This window comes from Falco peregrinus, chromosome 3, assembly GCF_023634155.1.
Source record: "Falco peregrinus isolate bFalPer1 chromosome 3, bFalPer1.pri, whole genome shotgun sequence".
Classification (NCBI taxonomy): Eukaryota; Metazoa; Chordata; class Aves; order Falconiformes; family Falconidae; genus Falco; species Falco peregrinus.
This window is the reverse complement of record NC_073723.1, coordinates 116,648,809-116,671,340: the sequence shown is the minus strand read 5'-3', so window position 1 is coordinate 116,671,340 and position 22,532 is coordinate 116,648,809. Positions and strand designations below refer to the sequence as shown.

The 22,532-nt window shown below is 51.2% G+C and overlaps 1 protein-coding gene across 2 annotated transcripts in view; it reads right to left on the bottom strand.

Moving 5' to 3' along the window:
• Positions 1 to 2,179: 2,179 nt before the first annotated feature.
• RUNX3 (RUNX family transcription factor 3) overlaps positions 2,180 to 22,532 on the bottom strand; it is a 60,465-nt gene continuing 40,112 nt past the window's right edge. For both annotated transcript variants that reach the window (XM_055800279.1, XM_005234130.3), the window contains 2 exons: positions 18,002 to 18,166; positions 2,180 to 5,851 (listed from right to left, as the gene is read on the bottom strand). In XM_055800279.1, the coding sequence (XP_055656254.1) occupies positions 5,328 to 5,851; positions 18,002 to 18,166 (689 nt within the window). In that variant the 3' untranslated portion in view covers positions 2,180 to 5,327. The remainder of the gene's footprint in view (positions 5,852 to 18,001; positions 18,167 to 22,532) is intronic.

Sequence of the window (22,532 nt, the reverse complement as noted above, 5' to 3'; positions counted from 1 at the left end):
GGGAGCCGGTGGTTCTGTTTCACGCTGGTCCAGGTGATGGGTGTCCACCGGGGGTTGTTTGCAGGTTCAAGGGGTCCTGGGTTGTGCGGGAAGGGTGCTGAGCACCTCACAGAGCCATTTGGCCCCACTGTTTCATAGGAACATAGCCTTAATGATGCTGGTGGCTCATTTGTGCAAGGTTCATTAAGGGCTCGATGACGGAAAGGGCAAGGTGAGACCCTGCGACGGCAAGGCAGGCTCCTTCCCCTATGTCCCATGTAGCTTAGAAACTTTTTGCAAATTAAAAGTTTATTTACTAAGACAGGCAGTTTGGACACAGCACAGTCGTTAAAACAGAGGCTGGGATTTAGAGTTTGGTCTGGAAAGAGAATGTAATAAGATTTTTGCTGAGACTTTTGTTAGCTCTGTTCTCAAAGGAAATATTCTTCATTTTTCCTAGGAGCTTTTTTAGCCCAAACTCCACTCAATTTAATATCTGAAAAAAAAAAGAAAAAAAAAAGTCATCCAAGCTCCAGTGATGGTTTTTTTTTTTCCCTTTCAGTTTTCATTTGCGAAAGAATCCCCAAACATTTCTGCTCTGAGTGCCCCACACCACTGCCTTCAGCCCTGTTTTACAATGGTCCCCTGGACCAGCGGGAGCCCTCGGGTACTTGGCTCTGCTGTCTGGCACCCAGGGCCGGCATCTGTGGCTGCTCTCAGGTCCCAAAGGGCCTTTGGGAGGGGCTGATGCACCCCACATCCCACGCTGGGCTCTGGCTTTCCCATTTAAATTCATTAAACTGGTGCAAAAATTGTGTATCAGCAAGATGCAACCCCAGCATCCCCCGCATCCTGTGCTTGGTAGGTGCCCATATAAAAATAATGCCCATATAAATAAAAATAACGCCCATCTGGCCCTCAGGTGTTGGGTACATTTAACACCATCGGCTCGCTGAGCTACCTGGGCCTCCCAGTTACATTTTAGCCGCTGTCGTGGTCCCCCCCGGCACTGGCTTGGTCCAGCATCGCCTTGACTGGCAGCGCCTGCCCCATCCCCAGCCTCACTGCCCCGACCAGCATCACCCAAACCCACTTTGCAGAGGGGCTGCACCCCTCAAAAGCCCTTTTTCCATGGGCAACCCAGTGCCTGTCGGTAAAACAAATCCCGTTTTATTTGTCTTTTTTTTCTTTTCCCTTTCCTTCTCCTCCTCTCTTTTCATTGCAGGCCATGGGTAAAGCGCGGATCAGTTTGGAATGGAAAGTTCCTGTAAATAAAAGCTACACCTCGGGGGTGTTTCCTCTCCCAGGAGCTGTGAAGAAAAGGCGGGTATGTCTAGGGTTTGACTTGAAACATATTTCCGTTGGCCAGGGCTGGGGAATTAGCATTTATTGTGGTTTTGTCTGGGCTTTTCCTTTTTTTTTTTTTTTTTTTTTTTTTCCCTCTTTCCTGCACTTACGGAGATGCTGCAAAGAAGAGGAGAAGCATCAGCTCCAGCGTGCCTGCCCTGCTCCATGGGCAAGGCGCTGGCATCAGCTCGGCACGCTGCGGCTGCTGCCTTTTTCAGGCTCATGAATAACGCCTGCGTTGAGTGCCTTGGCTCCTTGGGAGCCCCCAGCCTACAGTGCACTGGCATCAGGCGCTATTGTAGGCTGGGCTATTTTTTTTTTAATTTATTTTTATTTTATTTTCTGCTTTTCAGCTGTCATTTGGGTTCTGGAGGCGAGTGGTGAGTGCTAAGGGGTTTGGGCTCGCACCAGCTGGGAATTTGGGTCCTGTTTAATATTTGTCTCAGAGCTTTTGTGTCTCGGGAAGCAGCGCAGCGATGACAGGAGGCGGTCGGGGTGTCGGATGCTTGGCTGGGGATGCAGGGATCACCTTGCCAGGTCTAGCCCAGAGCAGCGTTTGTGGCTCAGACTCACCCTGCCACCCTTGGAGAAGCCTAAAGAGGTTTTCTCAGAGCCTGGGTTGTGCGTCTCCATCGTCTCCCTGCATCCCACTGCCTGCCGTCCTCCCCAGACACCCCCGCAATGCCTGCTCAGGCCAAACTGTGGGCGAGAGCAGCTGTGAGCTCCCCCACACACGGGGTGAAGGCACCGGGATGAGCCCCTGGTGAAGGAGCAGCGTGATGAATCTTCTCATGTACCAGGGCACAGACCTGCTCCCCCCCCAGCGAGAAGTGAGCAGGCGGGAGGCACCAGACAGACTTGTAACCGTATGTTTATTATTCCACATGGAAAGTCATTAAAATGATTACACGGAGGCCTGACGATATAATCACGTACATTGGATAAGAACATCGACACCGATAAGAGAAAAGCAGAACTGACCACTTTGCTGTGGCTTCGTACCAACACGACTTCCAGCCGCTCACCAGGGAGCCCAACTCTGTTCTCACTGAAGCCAGCGCAGCAGAGACCCCTCCAGTGAGAGCTTCTTCCAATGACTTCAACAGGAGCAGACCCTCCTCTTCCTCTCCCTCCCTCCCCGCCTCCCCCCTCCCCAGTGACAAGTGCTACAGGTTAAAAAGATGGGCTACATATTAAATATAGGGCATTACCTTCAAGTAGGGCTGGTATATTACACAAATAACCACATTATTTGGTATCACTAGCATTTTTTTTTAATGTCCATCATCAGACACCATTAAAAAATCAACAACTTTAGCCTTCTTTATCTACAAAGATCTTTGTTCTCACCTCCTTGGTTGTTTGTTGTTATTTTACCCTGCACATACAAGTATTAGAAGCATTATTAAGAATCGGATCCTTCAACACATTTAAGAATTATATTATTATAACAAATAAGACCAAAAATTAGATTTTATAGTTAAATATTCTGTGAGCCAGACAAAGGGGTTTTACTGTACAAGCGATTGTGCATTTTTTAAAAAAAGCAAATTATAGTGCAAAGCAAAAAACGTTGGCCTGTCTCGTGACCATTTGCATACAATAGAGGTGCATATATTTACACCTTCACATGACAATATGTCATAAGAATAACATCGTTGCCATTCTTTTTATTATTATTTTTTTAAAATTCACTACAAACAGTCTTAAATTAACCTAGTACTACGAATGCCTTGTCTTCTTTGTGCTTTCAATCAGTGGCGCGATCGGATGATAAACGTAAATGCATCAAAACACAGGCTGCCGTGGTCCAGTTTCTACAGCTGGCAAGCACCAGAGAGGTGCTCGCTGTTGCTAAGGCAAGTAAAGATTGCAGTTTTGCTGGGGTAGGGCTTTTTTTTTTATTTATTATTATTATTATTATTATTTAAAAGAGTTGTTCTTCTCGTTGCTTATGTAACTCATGAGTGGTCATTGCAGCTTTCCAACTAAAGCCAGGATGTCTTGCTCCAGTCTTGACGTGGTAGTGCAATTACAACGCTCTGTACCTCAACCGAGTGCTGACAAGCTGCCAACTGAGATTTGGTGATAGGCGGCGCGGCTGTGATGGTGTAACTTAGACAGAGGGGCCGGGAGAGCAGCTGTGGGGGTTCCATTTCCTTATGCTCATGCAAAAAAAAAAAAAAAAAGAAAAAAAGAAAAAAAGAAAAAAGGTTTGGTTACTGGTGGCACTGGGGGCTGGGGACCGTCCGCATCCCCTTGCTGCAGGGCAGGCTCCAGAAGGCAGTGAGTACTGCAGTTACACGCTCCCCGCAGACCTGCCCATGCACCCTCAGCCCTGCCAGCACAAGGAATCCCGAATCCAGCCCGAATTCCCACGCCAGCAGAAAGCACAGCCGGCTTGCGGGAGGCGACGTAACCCTGCAGCGTGTGTCAGAGCCAGGCGGCTAACCCAGCCTCGGGGGAGCCCCTGCGCCTCTCCTGCTGCCTGCGAGCTCCCGGCACGGTCCCGCTCAGGTTGCAATCTCTTTGGTATCAGCTACGAGGGCGTGTGGTGCCTGGGAGACCCGGTTCCTCCAAATGCCACATGATGCAACTGGCTACCGATGGGTTGGCAGGACCTTGAGTGCCCCTTCTTCAGCTTAGTCATCTACAGCAAGATACCCATGCTCTGGGTCACTTAGGGGAAAGGAAAGGGGGTGAGGGGCCAGAAAAGGCTAGATAACATTGCTTCACCATATTCCCACCACCAAGGGACTGAGTAGAAATTGCTCCTTTCTCCAAATCTCAGTTAGAGCTTTCAGTATGAACTGACAAGTGTAAGTCGTTTCTTAGTAAAAAAAAAAAAAAAGTCATCGTGTCAATCCACTCTGGGTGAAAACATGGGAAAGAATCAGAAATATGATGCTTTGCCACCAGCTGCGTGTGTTGCCACTCAGAGAGGATGAATGGAAGAACCAGAGAGCGGTGGCAGGGTCATGCCAAAGGCTCCCGAGTCCCTTTTGCAGCTAACGCGCTTGGAAGTGCATCTTGGATTGTCCTGAACGCCGCCTTCACTTCAGCCACCATCACTGAGATTTGCTAAGAGGAGCAAAGAATTGAATGGTGAGGTCAGGACAAAAGAGCAAACAAAACAAAACAAAACACGTCTCATAAAAAGTACATCTCATATGTAAACATACAGGAAAGGGGGATCTGTCAGGCACAGGATCAACCACGTTACTGTTTTAAAAATGACGACAATGACAAAAATGAAGAATACAACCTCTGTCGTCAACAACAAATAACAATAATCACATCACAGCTCTTGTTCACATGGCTGATGCCGGCTGAGCCACGAGGAGCACGCAGCCCCCGCGCGTGCCCGAGTCCCCGCGGTTGTGCTGTAAACCAGACTCTCACGTGCCGCATGTGGCTCTGGCGTCGTCCCGGAGCTCTTTGGTGGTCAGGGACCCTACACTGGTGGGGAGGGAAGGAGACGAGACAATGGGGTTTTTTTTCTTTTTTTTTTTTTCCCTTTTTTTTCTAAGTTCAGTCTTCCTGCATTGACAGAGAGGTGGCTTGGACAACTCCCTGGTCTTTTCTCTTCTCTGAAACATTTTGCAGAAGAAGGGTGAGGTTTTTGTAACGTTTGAATGCTTTGTGTGAGGAAGAGGAGTGAGATGACTGAGAAGTGTTCTGTAAGAAACAAACATCTGATTCCACTTGTCCTTTTGTTTTTCCCTATGTACAATCCACATACTTAAAAATGTACAAAAGGAACCACATCAAGCGACAAATTCAAGCCTCGTGGATGTTCATCTTGAAATGTAACGTAGGTCCTGGTCCGTCTTCGCTTGATGTTTGCCCACGCTTGCATGCAGAAGATCCTGGTTTGCTTTGGTTTGGGAGACTTTGGTTTACCTTTTCCCTAGGCATCATTTTGCTTTATTCACTACGAAAAGGAGTAACGTAACAGTGGCTGATTAAGTTAAAGATACCGGTGCCCCTTTGAGTTCCTCCTAGTAGGGTCTCCAGACCGACTCATCCATTCTCCCAGTAGTCGTCATGGTCGTCGGCGAGTTACTGTGGCTCCCGTCTGCATCCACCCCGTCGTTCTGATTGCCCAGGTTGGGATTCATTAAGTTGTTCCCCGCTGAGGCACTTGTACAAGAAGAGAGCATCCGGGTGGGCGAGCGCTCGCCGCCCGCCACCATGGAGAATTGGTAGGAGCCCGAAGACGTGCCATAGTACAAATGGTAGGGAGAGGGGTTGGCCTGGAAGGGTCCACTTTGGTTTTGCGTGGAGCCGGGGTAAGGGGGTGGCAGGTAAGTGTGGTGGAAGCGCGTCGTGGTGGGCATGCTGGTCATGCTGATGCCCCCGATGCCCGTGGCGGAGGGTGTCGCGGTGTAAGGGAAGGCAGCGGACATGGCACCGGGGTAATGCATCCGCGGGTCGGAGAACCTGGTCTCGGTGAGAGCTGGCAGCGTCGGGAAGGAGCGATCGAACTGCCGGGGGTCAGAGAAGGGGCTCAGATCTGACGTGCCTGTGGGGTGGAGGAAGAAAGTGGGTGGTTAGAGCTCTATCCTTGAGGCTTGGCGAGTTTGTCGTATAGCCTGGGCCATCCCCTGCCCAAAGAATTAAAGTCAGAGGGTAAAGCATCTCTTGATCTGCCAAGGAAGAGAGCTGGGGAACTTAAATACAAAAATCCTAAACCCATTTGTTTAAGTTGGTCCCATTTCCTGTTCTAAAATTTGTTGTTTCCTATCCAAGAAGGGACATGACTAAGCTGACTTCTCTAGGGGTCTATTAATCTCTGGCAGATTAAAAAAACACACCCCATAAACACAGAAAAAAAATGTTTAGCCATTACATCAGCTGTGTAGTAAATAAATGGATGCAGGCCCCAGACGGCCGGTCCCTGGGATAGTCGGTGGTGTATATACACACACACGGAGACAGAGAGGAAAAGCTGGAGTCCAGACCAGCCTGCTAAGCCTTCTTGTGGGTGGCCTGCTCATGCTGATACCATCAGGGGATGGAGCTGATAAACACACGGCTGAAAACTCCCAAGCTAGGAGCCACAATATCCCTCTGCTTGATTTCTCTGTGTATTTTTCTCCTTCCAAGAGGATAAAGAGAGTGAGAAATCCAGGCTTTCTTCTGCTGGGGGAAGGGAGGCTTGGGTCAGCATGGTGGGGATGTTACCCAGCTCCCTCGAATGCTGGAGCCCCCCAGTGCCTTTTCTTGGGGGGGAGGGGGTGGTGTCTAAACCCACAGGGGGTTGCAGCCAGCTTGTAACTGCAGAGGGATCTCTGCCCGGCGCTGCCGAACCCCAACGTCCTGCAGAAAGCCCAGGTTAGAGATAAGAATCCACACCAGCAGATCCTTTGAGGACCTCAGGGCTTTTCAATAGCTCTCTCAGCTGTCCTGAGGCTGCTGCCGTTTCCTTACAGAGCCCAGCACACCTCTGGCCTGGGCACATCAGAGATGGAGAGGAATGAGTTTTGCTCTCCAAGGAGAGATACAAAACCTCTGTTCTTGAGACCTCAGCCCCACATCAAGCTCTGGTGCTGGTTATGCTGGAGGGCACGGCTAGAAACACTGTGACTGCGCCTTTCTCAGCCTTTTAACACCCCTCATGAGATAGATGTCTCTAGAAACAACAGTTCTAGATCAAAGTGCCTGGCTGGGGGACCAAGCTCAAAGCCTTGGCCAGCTGGAGGTGGCTCCTCACCCTTTCCGTTTACTCCCAAGACCTTTATTGTTCCCTTGTCAGGAGCAGGGGGATTGCACCCTTCTGCTTTGGTGGTGGGATGCCACCTGGCCTCAGTGACTTCTTTTTGTCACATCGGCTGGATTTTGAATCGACTCAGAGCAAGAAAATGTGTGAGGTGAGTGTGATAAACACTTGGGGCTTTTTAGATAAAAACTAAAAGCTTGTTGCTTTTAGATATGCACATATATATATATACGGACACACTCATTTGATTGTATATTTGCTATGCGTGCACAGGGATGTGTGTTTTATATATATTTATTATGATGAAGCATTTTTTAACATCTCAGGGTGGGTGTTCCAGGCCTTACAGCGTTTCCCCAGGAAAAAATACTTGAGCTAATCCCTTCCAGCTAACTAGTGGCAAGGGCATGCTCTGGAGGAGCAGATAGGGAGGGGGTTTGATCTGAACCCTCTTTCTCATCCCAGGTGAGTCCTGCAGCCATCAGCCGCTGGAAGGAGAAGGGCAGGGGAGGCTCCTCCCTCCCCTCCAGCCATTTTGCGGGCAATCGGCAGCGCCTGCCTTCCCACGCAGGCTCCACGGAGGAGAAAGGTGGGGGAGCACCTGGTTTGTGAACGTGGCTGCGGCTTTGGTGCGAGATAAGAGAGGAGCTGCTCAAAGCCGTCACGAACCACACTGCTCTGCACACACCCGGGGCTGGATGCAGCCGAGCCCAGCGTGGAAGCGGCTGCCGGGCCACAGGGCCTTCCCGGTTGCATGCTGTGCAAAGGGGTAGCGTGGTTGGGTTGGCTAGAAAGCACAGCGCTGTGAAAAATGCTCACAACTGACCAAGCCAACCTGATTTCGCACTGCAACCTGCCAGCAGGACGCTCTGCCCCATCCCAAAGCCACGCTACTGCAAAAGCAGCACCACAACTCCAAACCACAGCATCACAGGCGCTGTGAGCTGAGGTCTGGAGACCAGCTCTGCAAGCAGCAGCTTGACCGGAGCCTGTAGTTTTAGCAATCCAGCAGCATCACAGCATAAGGTAGGATCATGGGACAAAAATCCTGGCTGACCCTGGACTGGAGAGGAACAGTGCTATTTTCTGAATGCCTCCTCCTTACACGCACGCAGCCCTGCCACTGCAGCCCCAGCAGCTGGACTGTTTTGCCATACACTGAGAGAAAGCAGTCTTGAATTCCCTCCCAGCCCCCAGAAAACACAGCTTGCTGCTCACTACCTTCCCAAAAGCAGATGACAATCTCCAGCGATCAGACCGCGCTCCTTCATTAGCTTTCACATGCCCATAAATAATATTCCATAAAATGCAAATCGAAATAAAACGTAAGTGCTCAGGGCACACTTCCCTTTTCCTCTATAACACACTCAAAGGAGTTCTTTTTTTTTTAGTGGCCACGTTTTATTGGCTTGAACTTGCAACGTTTGGCAGTGGGTCCCTGCTCCTAATTTAGACACAAGTGTGTAAGAGTGTTAATTACAGGCTGCGTGCGTGGCGAGCAAAGCAGAGCGATGCTGGTGGGTCCGGAGACGCTCCGGCTGTGCGGGCAGCGAGCAAGCTCTCCCGGTGCCAGGCCACATCTCTCTGCAGGGCTGGGCTCCTGTAAATCGGAGAGTGTGGGGGTGCGGATGGATCCCTTGGAAAGCAAATCCCTTCTAAAGCCGATCCCTCAGCTGTGCCGGAGCGCATGGGGCATCCCAGCGACTGGCACCAACTCGCTTTCATCTTCCCTGGGCCCTGGGCTTAAAGTCTGGGCTGGAATAAAGCTCCAGCTTTCCCCCACCGGTCTGTGGCTAAACCAAAGCCCCAGACAGCCCCAAAACCACATGTGTGCTTTGCCTCTGTGTTATCTCAGGGGGTTCGGCCTCCCCGGGCTGTGCGGGCTGCCCCGCCGTGTAATGTCGGCCCCTGGCTCCTCGGGGCCCTCAGCAGCCCGGGGAGGGGCAGGCCGTCCCTGCCCGCTGCCCCCGCCACCCCCGGGGCCAGAGCCGCCCTGGCCGACCGGCTACAGGCACCGAGCTGCCGGCCGGAGCGCGGCTCCCGTCGGGGCCCGCAGGTTACGCGCCGCCACGTTGCCCAAGGCCGGCGGGGCGCGGAGGGGCCCCGGCTCCCCGCAGGGCCCAGGCCGGGGCCGGGGCCTGTCCCGCCGCCAGCAGCGCCCGGGCCCGCGGCGGGAGGCGGCCGCTAGAGGGAGCCGCGGCCGCGCCGGCCTCGCTGCCGCCCGCGCTCGGCGTGGGGAGCCGCCAGGCGGGGGCCGGCACCAGCCCAGCGCCCGCGCCGCGGGGAGCGTCCTGCGCCTCAGCCCAGCACTGCGGGGCCGCCCCTCCGCCCCGGCTCCTGCACCTCAGGGCCGCCCGTCTATCGCAGCCCCTGCCTCAGGGCGGTCCATCCTGTCTCCTTCACCTCACAGCTGTTCCTCCATACCAGCTGCCTCACCTCAGGGCTGCCCTTCCATCTTGGCCCCCTCACCTCAGGGTGCCCCTCCATCTTGGCCCCTTTGCTTCAGGGCTGCTCCACCACCTCAGCGCCCTCGCCTCACGGCTGCCCTTCCATCTTCGCCCTCGCCTCAGCGTTTCTGCTCCATCCCATCTCCCTCACCTCACAGCTGCCCCTCCGTCTCAGCTCCCTCGCCTCAGGGCTGCCCCTCCACCTGATGGATCCCCACAGGTCAGAGCCTCATGTCTGCCGCCCCAGCCAGGGCCATCAGCCCTCCTGCCCTGCGTCCAAGGAGATCTCTGCTGAAACAGCTCCAGCAAGGTCCAAATAAACCATCGCTATCAATACCCTCCATAAGCACCTAACTCCGCAGCAAAGCGACCCTCCATCACGCTCAGCCAGCCATCAAACAGCAACCTGGAGCAAGAAACGTGCTAAGCAAACACCGAGGAAATAGGAGCGGGTGAAGCAGTGCCCTCGGGCCCCAGACTCCCATCGAAATCACAACTGGCAACGGGCTTTAAAAATCACCTCTCTGTCCCCTTCCCCAGCGCATCTCACACACACATCTGCGTGGTGGTACTGCCTCTGAGGATTTACTACGGTTTGCCTCGCTTACTTGCCGTACAGCCCCCATTTGCTTTTTTGGACCCTGGCAATCTGAGCTTGAGTATTTCAGTTGTCCAGTTGCCAATCAAAATATTTGAAGGAAATGTTTATTTTCTTCTCGAAATCACACCAGCTGCTGCACTAACTGAATAAGCCCATTTAGCTGTAAGAATTTAACCATTGTAAGAGTGAATTGAGTCCCCCAACTACTCCAAAATCTGACCCAATCTATCAGCGGAAATGTCAATGTTTTGGATGGGAGTTTGGGGAAGTGTGGAATGTGTATTAAATAAAAGCCATGTAAAGGTCAAAGCCCTGATTAGTAATGCCACTGTCTCCTCGTTAGGGCTGTGCTGCCCAGGGGACCGCGGAGGCCGGGACACACCCCGTTATTTAATTGTGCAGCTGCAATTTGCACCTTTTGAGGACCCCCAAGCCCCCCCCCCCTGCATGTGGAGCTGGATAGAAACAGGCTTTCAAAGCCGCTCAGCCCCTTTCCAGATAAAACAACCGTGCTCAAGTGACACAGCAGCTTTCTTTTTGCCTTGGAGACAATATGGGTCTTTTCTTGGGTGGACGGCAAGGAGATAAATGCAAAGAGCCGCCTCTGAGCGCCTGCGCGGCCATGGATGGGAGCTAAACCTCGGCTGGTTTGCGGCAGAGCCAGGCAGGGTGGCGAGGGCTGGTCGTGAGCATGGAGGTGGGGAGGCTGGTTTGCGAGGCTGCCGACCACAGAGGTTTCTCTGGGTGTGTTCAGCCACCTCCCTTAAGACCATGGATGGAGTGAAACTGGTCCCTGCGCCCTTGCCGGGCCAGGACTGGGTGGATCTGCTCACTGGAAGCCTTTGTGAAGCCACGGCAATGGACCCTGCAAGAGGTTTTAGGGACTAAGAGCACTGATGTGCATCCATCCCAGCAAAGCAGTGGGGGCTTCCACTGCCTCCTAACCCAGGAAAATATCTGCTCTGCCTGGAGAGAGGCAAGGGCAGCAAAAGCGACATCAGGACGTCTTCAGTGCTGCAGCACAGAAAGAGCTTTGAGGGACAACTGAACAACAAGCTCACCCAGGGCTTGTGTGCAGAGCACATCACTGGGGCTCAACATACAGCAGGAGGAAAAGATCATCAGATCATCTGGGGCTGTGCAGTGATGTATGGAACCTGAACAATTCCACAGCACCCATGATATTGCTCTCTGGTCCCTGTTTTAGAGACATGGGGAACATGCAATGGCTTATTAAGTCAAAACCCAAGCATGTGTGTACATTACACAACATGCACAAATACTCACAGTGTGTGGTACACGCAAAGAGAATAAAGGAAATTTAAAGGGAACCTGATAATGTGGCACTCTCCAAGTGTACAGAATACATAAATATCTTCAGCCTGGCCATATATTACCATTTTATTTATATGCATATACGTGTCTTGCAAAATTGTCATGAAAAATCTAGCCTGGGGGGAAAAAACCCTCCTTTCCTGTCTTATGCCACGATGATTGATGACAATGTAAACACTAATGATACTTTATGCTTATGTATATAATACGCATGCATGTGCGAGGCAGAGCAGGGACAGAAATTCTCGCTGTGTATATACCTATGGCTATTTTTTCTCTGCTAGTTTCTGTGATGCTTGGACCTCCAAGTTGTCTTTCAGCATTTTTCTGACCTCTCTTCCTCTCTGCTTCCTTCCCCTGGTCATAATGGCTCCATCTGGGAGCACGGTGAGGCAGGTGGCCAAAGATGGAGAGAATCTGCTCTGTACGGGAAGGTGCACGAGATTCATTTGATCTCTGAAGACCCGGCTCATCTCTAGAGTAAGCACCGCTCTCCACCCCACCCACGCATGCAGGCACGCTCTCACGCCTCTGTCACACATGTTAACAAGTTTGTTCCTTCCCAAGTCAGAGCCAACTAAAAAAGAAAACAGCCCCTTCCTCCCACCCCACAAAAAATAGAGCAAAATTTATTTTGGGGGAGGAGGGGAGGTGTTGAAAAAAAATGAGGGTGTGAACAGCATCCGTTGTTACACGCCCATGGTGCAATTGTTCTGTATCTGATATAACCAGCTCACAAACTGGGTGCAAGTACTTCCTCTGCAGTTTTTTTTTTTAAAAAACTAAAACCAAATCAAAACACAACAACACACACACACACACACACACACACACACACACACGTCGCTTATCACAGCATCGCTAGGCACCACCTCAAGATTGCTGAGCACGTTTGCTGCTCAGTTTTCTAATACTCTTCAAATACCATGTGCTGCCGTGCAGACACACACTCAGCCCGCAGACCTGCCCCACTGAGCATCACAAATCTCAACTCCACTCGCCGGGGTCCTCTCCCAGCACCTTCAATCAGATACGCTGGGCAACAGCCTCCCTGTCTATACAGGCAGGGAAATTCCCAGATATTCCCAGCTCAGTGAATCATGCACCGCATCTCACCCTCCCCTGCAAACTCTTCCAGGTCCATTGGGATGCTCCTAGCCATTTGTTGGATCCATCCTGCCCTTCTGGGCAGGACCCTGCTTCCAACATCCAGTCTGGATTCATTCAGGGCCAGTTCAGCCCCATCTCCTGTGCCAGCACTGTCCTTCATAGCTTACATTAGCTCCTCTCCCTCCCTGATGTTTACCCCCTGGATGTATTTACACAGAGCAATCAGCTTCACCCCCAGCCTGCCTTTTGCCTTTTGCTAGACTAAACAAGCCAGGCTCTCCCAGCTTCCTCTCCCGTGACAGCCTCTCTCTTCCCCGCACCATCCCCAGAGCCCTCCTCTGCCCGGCTGGTACCGCATCAGGCTCAATCCCCACCGATCCATCCCACAAAGCTAATGAATAAGCTAACGGTGCTAATTGGAGCAGGTGGGTGGGCTGAACGGGAAACGCTCCCTTGATTGCAGGCACTCCCTCTGGCCTGCCTGCACTTTGCTCTTTACCTGTATTCAAAGGGTATTTAAAAAAATTAACAAGCCCTGACTACATAAAAGGAAGTTGCTGAATTTACAACCCAGCCTGCAGCTAGACCACCTTGCCTGCCGAGCAGGTTTGGACCAGGCCAAGTCTGCCATGGGAAACCCACTGCGGAGTGGCAGGCTGACAGGGGCGGCCGATGGGGTGAGAGCAGAGGCTCCAGCCCTGCTCTGCCGCAGCCCAGCAGCCTGGCAATGCCAGCAGTGCCCTCCTGCAGCGGGACCCCGGGCTGGAGGCTCCCCAGCGGTACTCTGGATCTGGCAGAGCGAATCCCAGCACATTTGATAATCCCAAGTCAAAGGCAGGATGGCATCCCTGGAGCCTCAGGCAAATTCAGCCGGGCTTGTTGCAAGCTCGTCTGCAATTTCGCTCGTCTGCTGTTTCGTCGGAACTGCAGCGCTTCGGCCCCCCGAGCTGTGGCTGGGAGACGGAGGTGGCTGCACGTCAGTGGCAAAAGCAGCGGTCGTGGGTGCTTGGACTCTGGCTTGGGGGATGCTCCCATCCAGCACTGGCCTGCGGTTCCTCTTTGATGGTTACAAGCCAAATTCATTTAAGGGACATCCAGTGTGCAGCGGGCAAACGTAATTGAGAGGAGCAGAAAAGCAGTTTAAAGATAGGCACAGCAGCCTGCGGAGCCGGAGAGCAGGCAGGAAACCCATCTCAAGCGTGTTCCTTCCTTTGAGGCTGAAGCTGAATCCCACAATATGTTTTCTTCCCACTAATGCTTGCCTAGCTTCCTTTGGAAACAATTTAGTCTCTGCCCATGGTAGAATGTTTTTATCCATTAAGAAACGGATATTTTAAAGAAACCATAAGTCGATCTGGACAGGGATTAGGAAGCAGCAATTCAGTGTATTTGCTGGGCCCATAATTCAGGACTTAACCTCAGAGCAGCCACGTTGCATTTCGGAAACAATAGGGCACTCACTGCTTATGCCAAGAGGCTTCTTAAAAGTAATGTAATACTTTAAAAATGTATATTTAAAAAGAAAAAGAGAGTGATATTTTGCTTTAAATGCGTATGGTGAAGCATTCTGCTGATGACTGGCCTACATTAAAAATGCTGCACTGGCTTTAAGTAGTGGACTGGAAATCAAGCTGGTTAAAGCTGAGCAGTTTCCAGATCAGGAGATCTGAAAGCTCTTCACCAGCAAAGACAACGTCTCCCAGACCATTTAGCAGACACTAAGGGCAGGAGAGGCAGGATGGAGTTTGCAAAAGGATCCAGCATTTACTGTTCTCCCTGTGAAGTCAAGGGAATTCGGTTTCGCTGGAGCAATATGAAGAGTGTGCAAGGGGATGTTAAGTGCATTAATCAAAACAACTTGCTCTGTTACTGAGTAGATCAAATTTAAAATCACTTTGCAATTGTCCTCGTGCACACAAGGCCCCTACATGTTGCCGGACAATGCACACAATTGCTTTTGAGTGGTTGAAGATGTTTCCACCACAAAGCTAGAATGCAGGAGCCGGCTGCGTGGGGGGTCCCCTTCTCTGTTGCAACGGGAATAAAATGGTTCAGCATGAATCGCTGCTGAAACATGGGCAAGGGCAAAGGGTCGCGTGGAGAATTGGGGGTTGCTAGGACCATCCTGGTTCTCCCCAGGAAGATGTGTGTCTGTCACCATCCCATTTTCCCAGAGTAAGGGGGCCCCGAGAAGCAGCCAAAGGCAGGCAGAGGCAAGTTCCTTTAACATCTTGCTTCACTTTTGGGAGCTACTTGATTTTTTTAAGCTAGGAGACAAAACTTGAAGCAAGCACGCAAGGCTCTGGCTTCGCGTGCCCCGTAATAAGGAACCATTTCAAGCCATCCTAATGACAGCTTGGTGTCTCGCTGTGGAGACGGGAGAGCCGGGATTTCAAAACCTCAGATTTTCCAGACCTCGCTGGAGAAGTATTGGGCCAAATCCTCAATGGCAGCAAACAGCTCGGTTCTGCTGAAGCCAGGGAAGCAGTGCTGGCGGAGGCGAGACGAGGGTCTGCCTGTCCTACCTGCCTGGCTACCAGGCCAGATTCTCACCACCGCTACACTGAGGTGAACCCAGAATTACCCTGTTTTCCCCGCAAAGAGGTGTAAATAGGAAGGAAATGGGGTGTGTGGAGGATTGCAAATGCCCATCCATTTGTGGACAGCCAAGGGAAGGGATTGATTCTCTGCCCGTCTGCATGGGGTAAGGCAAGACCGAAGCCACTGAAATGCACTGACACTGGGCAGTGGGAAACCAGGGCGAGAGCAGGATCTGACCCGCTCAGCCACGGTGCTGAGCACGCTCTTCTCCCATGTTTCCTGGCATGCCCTTCAGAAACGATCGGTTTTCTCTTACCGGGAGGTTTTTGGTTTGAGACCATTTAACCTCAGGATGATCGTTTTACACAGGGGCTATTTATAACCTCGAGGGGCTGCTTTACTGAAAGTCTTCTGCAAATGGCTGAGGGCCAGATTCTTCTCCCATTTACACCAGCGTCCTTGCTGTGATCTCCACTGTGGCCACAGCCTTTGCTCCGAGGAGGAAAGGTTGGACTGGGCCAGAGCAAACACATCTCCAGAGGACCGCAATTCCTCCCAAAGATAAATGCTGTCTCCTACGTGCCTGTCTGCTTCAAAGCCCCAGCTCCACGTGCTGCATTCAGGAATCTGAGGTGCCTGAATCCCCCCCTCAGTGGCCGAGGCTGTTTCTGAGTGTCTCAGCTCCCCAGCCTTGTTTTGCCAGAAGTGGATTAGGAAGCGTTTATGCAAACTGCTCAGTCAGCAGAACTGGGAGGCCAACCACCTCCAGCACACGAGCGGAGGGATGCCGGGCGTAGGTGACCGTGGAGGGAAAACTTGCCTCTCTGCCTATGACTGGCCCCCTTTTAATCCCTGCACAGGGATGCAAGGATGCTAAAAACATTTGGGAAGCACCTAGGTAAAGGATAGCGAGGACCGGATGAACTCCAGCCTACCCCGTTCGTCCCTCCTAACCGATATCTCGTTATGCTTTTTGCTAATCGTCTTGTGTGTGTTACCTAAGAACGTGCCAAGTCGTGAGAATTACAGGCCTGTTAACTCCTGTGTTATTCTTGGCACAGGCCAGGCTCCACTTGCTTGGGTAAAAATTATGATCTTTGTGAATAAGCCATGTGTGTGTGAGAGAAAGAATATATTTTTAAAAATTATTATCATTATTATGATTATGATTGGTTATAGTCAGCGTTGTGTCAAAAGGACAGGGCTGAGATTAAAATTACTGAGCTGATTCTGCTCCCAGTTACGCTGGTAAGAACCCACAGTAATTTTAAGACAGTGCCTCCGACTTGGGAACAAGGAAGCCAAGAGCAGAGCGTGCATGAACTGCCTTTTGCAGCATTCCTGGTACTTTGGATTTACTCCGCAGGAATGATTTTAGATGGCTAATTTTGTGTGTCTCCACTCCTGCTGTCACTTGACATTTGGGAATTTGGCACGGACAGCAGATTGTGGCCAGTTTCATTTTTTTTCTTGTTGAATTTGTGTCATCACCTGATTCTTTGCTCCAAACAGCCGCTCTTTGGGTTTCTGGCACTACAGGGGACTGAGCTAATTTAAAATACGCATCTTTTTTTCTTCTCCCAAGAATCTCTTTCTTTATTATGCAGCCAATGGGGTGAGCCTATAAAACTCTTTCTCTCCCTCTTGATTCTTTTAAACAAAAATCAAATGATAATCCTACACAAAATGCCCGGGTTCTTCTCATAAACTGTGCTAATATCAATGAAAATTCCAAGCATGCAGATTTGCATTTCAATGAGAAATAAATTAAATTTTCACTGTAATTTGGGGTTGGGAGGAGTGGGGCAGCTTTTACAGTTCAGGTAACGTTTTCAAACATGTTTTTGCACCTGAGACACCCTCTTTGCCAATGACACTGAGGTTTTCAAACATCTACAGCACTTCTGAAAATGCAACCCAAAAGCTTTTCAACCTTTTCATACGCAGCCTTCCAAGAAGGGCCACTTCTCACCAAAACTCAAAAAGCAAACAGCTCTAAATACTAACCCCTAAATCCCCGTTAGTAATTCTGCTGATTTTCAAAGAAAAACACCACTGAGATTACAAATGCATGGAAAGGGAGCACCTCGCACGCATGGACAGGAGAATGGTCTCCGACTATATCCTTGTGGCATCTGGCTGGGCTAAGAAGCGTAGGAAGCAAGTGCACGGCACTGGGTATTTTCAAACGCAATGCTTAGTGTGGGGCTGGAATTCAGGTGACTGACCTCTCTTGGGTAGCTCCGGTGGCAATTCCTACCTCTTTCCTGGCAACAAGCTACAATGCAGATTCCCAGGGAATGCCCGAGGGCTCAGCTATGCCAATAGCAAATACAGGAAGAGCAAAGCCTCTGTGTGTGTGTGTGTGTGCGCACGCGTGCGCCCATGCAGGTGTGCATACGTGTGGGGAATTATGCTGCAGTTGGGTGATGGATCACCAGACTTGGCATAAACACAATGCAACAAGATAAGAAACCATTTGGATTAGCATGTAAAGTATAATACACCCTTTCTAGTTGATGCTTAACCGTCTACGCGGGTGCCTTCATGTCAAAGAAGCTACTGGATTCAAAGTATGTTGCTCTGATCTCCCTCGCGTTCCTGCTGAAACGGCTCGGTTTTTCCTAAGACCCTGTATCTCATGGTGCACAAAGCGAAATGGCCTGGGTTTACGATTCAGCAGCCATCTGATGATTTAGTAGGAGCAAAAAGGCTTCCAGGGTCAAGAAACCCAAGCAAACCTCTCGCTGGCTTGTCCCCCAGGCAGGGCTCTTCACCCAGGGGAGAGCTGGACTCCAGCCCTAACACACGCCCCGGGGGGGAGCTCGCTCTGCTGGGACGGCTCCAGCCCCAGCCCAGCTGTGTGGGGAGCACAAGGGTTCAGGGTGCGACGCCAGGCTGGGACACCCAGCCAGTTACCTTGTATTGGAGTTTGAGCCTGGGACCCGAAGTGGCTTGGGGTGCTGAGGGATCCACGGGGGTTGGGTGTTGTTGGGGTGACTCTCATGGACTGGCGCAGCCGTTCCAGCTCCCCGTAGCGGTCGGTGAAGGGTTTGGCTTGGTCTTCTAGCTTTTGTCTGTGCCCTGGAACACGATAAGAGAGTCTGATATCTAATCAGTTACCCTTTGGCTAGAGCACCCTGGTTACACACAAAGTCAGCGCAGCCTCTGTATTTGTGGTTTGCTATTATTCGCACGGGGGTAATGCGTGGTGGCGCCAGCAGAGCTCGGCTCCCTGCGGGGCTTTGCACGGCACACACACGTGGGAAGACCTCGCGGTTTAGACAGATGAAGCCTGCCAAAGAAGGGACACAGACTGACCCAGTGCAGGAGGCCCCAGATCATCTGGCAAGTCAGTATCTGATCACGGAGCGGGACGTGGGGGCCAGCGTCAGGATGCCCCGTGCCGTGCCCAAGCGACCAGCCTGCACCAGCCCTCACTCACTCTGAACAAGGAGGGGAGACAGGTGCGAGGCAGGAGAAACCCCATCTCCTGACAGAGGCAAAAGAAACACTGAATTTTAAGTATTTTCTACAGCATTTGCTCAATGCACAAAGAAGAAACGCTCGTCCTACTCCAGTCCCCTCCCCAGCTCTGCCCACCCAACAGGGTCAAGGCCAGGCAGGGCTGGAGAAGGCACAGGAGGAGGGATGGGAGCAGCCCGCCCTGGTACCACACCTTGGCCATCTCACTGCTGCTTTCTGTTCCTCTTTTCCTACCCATAAAACGGGGAGACTATTCACCTACCTCCCCCAGGCAGGGTAGCAACTAATAAGCATTTGTAAAGCACTCCCAGCTCCTTAGGTAGCAGCTGCTGGCACAGGGCAATAATTATTAAATTTATGCTAATTGTCCCGAGGCAAGAGGCGCATGAAATACACTTGATACATAACTTTTGCATTTTACTATATTAATCATCGCCAAACGGCTTCACTCTCTCTGGGCCGGATTCCAGTCTCAGTTACACCCGCACAAAGCTGGAGGGACTCCAGAGAAGCTGGAGCTGCTTCGGTTTTACACCCGTGCTGGGTTCAGACCTTGGATTCTCCTTGCTCTTTACCTGCCGCAGCCAGACAGCCATGCAACACCCCCAGCTCTTTGCACCTGCCATGAAAGGACCTTCCCAAGGTGTCAAATGCCTTATCCTGGCGGAATCGAGAGCAGAGCTCGGGGGCACTGGAGGTGTGCAGGCATGCCGAGGAGATAGGAGAGGAGCTGGGAAGAAACCCTTCTCCAGCTCTTTTGAGAGCTGGGCCTTATCAGATCCAGCCCGACGGCCTAACATCCACCAAGTCAAGTTCAGGTCTTGGTGGCTTTTAAGAAGAAAAGTGACACATTTAAAAGGCGAAAAATGCAGCCACCTCTTGCTCGCACCCTCTCTTCCCTCCCCCCTCACATCTGCGTAGCGTGAGCTCGGTGTCAATTTATAGCGAAGTCACAGAAAGTCCCCAGACTTCCCCCTCTTTAAATCTGATGTCTGGTATCTTCTGATCTCGCATTCGCTTGGCTCATCGCTCTCAGGCTGCCCTTGCCAGGCTGTCTGTGGAGACGCTGGACGGCTCAGACGGGAGACGAGAGCCCTGACTCAGGAGGGGATCTCGTGCTCCCCACTGAGCTCCCTACCACAGCGTCGCTCCATGGGTACCCCAACAGCAAAGTGCCCCCAGCCACAGTTTTTGAGGGGCTTCTACCCTTCTCTGGGACTTCCACATCCAGGTGAGCCCCACCATCCCCCTCAAACTCTACAGTCCCCCAGCTCCCAGGTGTGTAAAAGCCCAAACGTGCTGACGCCAGAGAGCAAAACTTGGTAAGGACGAACTCCCAGCAGAAAGCAAAACCCAGCGGTATTTTGAAAATATATTTTCCCTGCTGTGTGAAGTAAACCAAGAAAACCTCAAGTTGACACCATAAACAATCTCTTTGAATCTCTGTGTGTCCCTAGACCTCTGGCATCTCTGCGTTATCTGAGGGCCTTCGGAGACGCAAGCGGCATCTGTCACACAGTATTTGTGCTTTCCCCAGGGGGGAAAGCATGTGCAGTGAAGTATCTTGTTTTGGTCCACATTTTGTTATTTCAGTACACGTTTGAGCACAGAAAAAGAAAAATAGGTTCATGGTTTACCTTGAACCAGTTTTCTCAGGCAAAGCTTAGCAGAGGAGCCAGAAGGACTTCAAAGACCAAGTTCCACAGAAATTTAATGGCAGTGAAATCCTCTGCCTCTATCTCAGCTGAAATCCTATCCTGCAGTAGTATCTGGCATGTGACAGAGAAAATCCTGAAAACTATATCAAATGATGCCTATGCTGATAATGTTTTTAAGGATTATTCAGCTGTACGACTTAACTGAGGGCTTCATGTGGCTGCATCATGCTGCGCTGTGGTTGCCCAGGTCCTCACGCTGTCTGAACGCAGGCACAGCCCCGTGGGGGTTTTAAGCCTCAAGTAAATAGCAGTGCTGTACTTACATCCTCTAGAAGGGGCTGGTTTGCAGGGAGACCCAGGAAAAGCCCTCAAATCCTAAAACTATCCCGATAAAAAGAAAGTAGAAAACTTGAGGCAAATATAAAGTCAAGGCAAATGCATTTAGAAGTGAAAACTCAGAGGAAAGCAGTGGTGGGATCAGGACCCTTCCCATACTTCCCAGCCCAGTATCCCACCCCATCTCCACGGGTGGGACCTGGCAGTGCTAAATCATACGAAACAAGGCAGCGAATGAGTTAAAACCCAGCAACTTGGGCTGCCAACCCTCTTTAGCACAGGCTGTCTCCCCAGAACTTCCTGCCACTTGTCACTTAGAGCTAGAGACGTCAGACTTTGTCACGCAAGAGAGAATCACTATTAATGGGTTTCTTTCATCAGAACAACCTGAGCTTTTTAATTTCTGCAGCGGTTGGCTTCATTAAAAGCCCTTCCCCATCTACCCACAGCTGTCACGGAGAGGAAACCAATGCCGTCAAGTGAACAATAGCTCATACCTTAGAGAAGAGGAAGGTGGTTTCTAGCTTAACCCAAGGACTGACTCAAAGCCTCCCGAAGCCAGTGGGTGGATTTTCAATCAACTTCAAACAGCTCCAGACCTTATCCCAAGAAATCTGGCTGAGAAGTCTTTTCATCGCCTTGACCTATGAATTTTGGGGCATGAAACCTGCTGTGGGCTTGAAGATCCTGCACTGCAATTCCAGCTGTGCTAGCACTGGCTTGCAGGTCAATATTTATGGAAACAACAGCCCTTAGTACTATAAAACGATGGCAGCTACTGACCTGAGGCACTTCTTGTCAACAGCGCAAGGGTTTTAACGCTGGATCGGGTTTCTGCATCAGTTAAGTCCGATATTGAACATGACATGATGTAAACGTTGACAGATCACCTACGATCCTGATGCAATAACAAGATCTGTATCAGCATATCAAAGGAGCGATCCCATTGAACACTTCCCAGCTAGACGAGCCGATGTGAATTTGAGACTTTAGGCCAGTAATAAGAAGCATACTGGAAGTTTTGGGTGTTTCCTTGGAATGCAGACAGCGAAACAGTGTGCACCGCACTGAGGCTTAGGCCCTCAAAGCTATGATTTAAAGACATGTTTTCTGCATTAAAAGATTTCAAAGACCAAAAAGACCCTGCTCTTCCTTCTAGGAGTGTGCAACCTGATGTGGCTTCCAGAGCTGGGACCCTGGATGGGGTTTCCAGGCAGTGGGGGGGGTGTGTATCTATGGTGTTCACCAAAAGCAGCTTATTTCTCCACATTACTGAGATGCAGAATATAAAGTTGATCAAAGGTAGAAAGGGGCTCCAGGAATTTAATGGCTTGAGTGATACCAAAATCTCAGAGCTGGCAGATTTGATTTGAAAAAACACTCCCTGGGGTGCCTGGGGGTCCCAGTCCCCTGATTTATCTGTGTTTAGGTGTAGCTGAGGTTACAGTCAGGAGAGCCAAGGAGCTGCACAGCCTGCTCTCTGACCTCGGCGGGCTCGGATTTGGGTGTCACGTCTGCCTCCGTCCCCCACCACAGCACCGTGCTACCAAAGGACGGGCGAGCAGATGTGGGAAGTGGCTTGGCTCTCCCCAGGCGTCTTGCTGTGAAACGCTGGCGGCAAGCTGGAGTGAAGGAAATGCGGAGCGTTTCAGCTCGGGGGGGATGTTCATTAACACACACATTTGCAGATCATTTCCTCAGCTCCGCTGAGGGGACGATGAGAACCAGGAGATGGTAGTGTGGGCTGGGGCAGCAGCTCGAGCCGAGCCGTCAGCGGCCACAGAGGCCTCCATTTGTCCACCTTCAAAGCAACCCACCGGCAAGCTCCCCCCATCCTCCACCCGAGACTCTGCTCAAATAATAACAGCCAAACTCCACGGCTTCACCACGAAGGAGCTCACCAGGAGCAGCCCGCGCAGCCACGCTGCGCGCAACCCAGCGGCTCAGTCTCTACACGTCTATGAGAACGG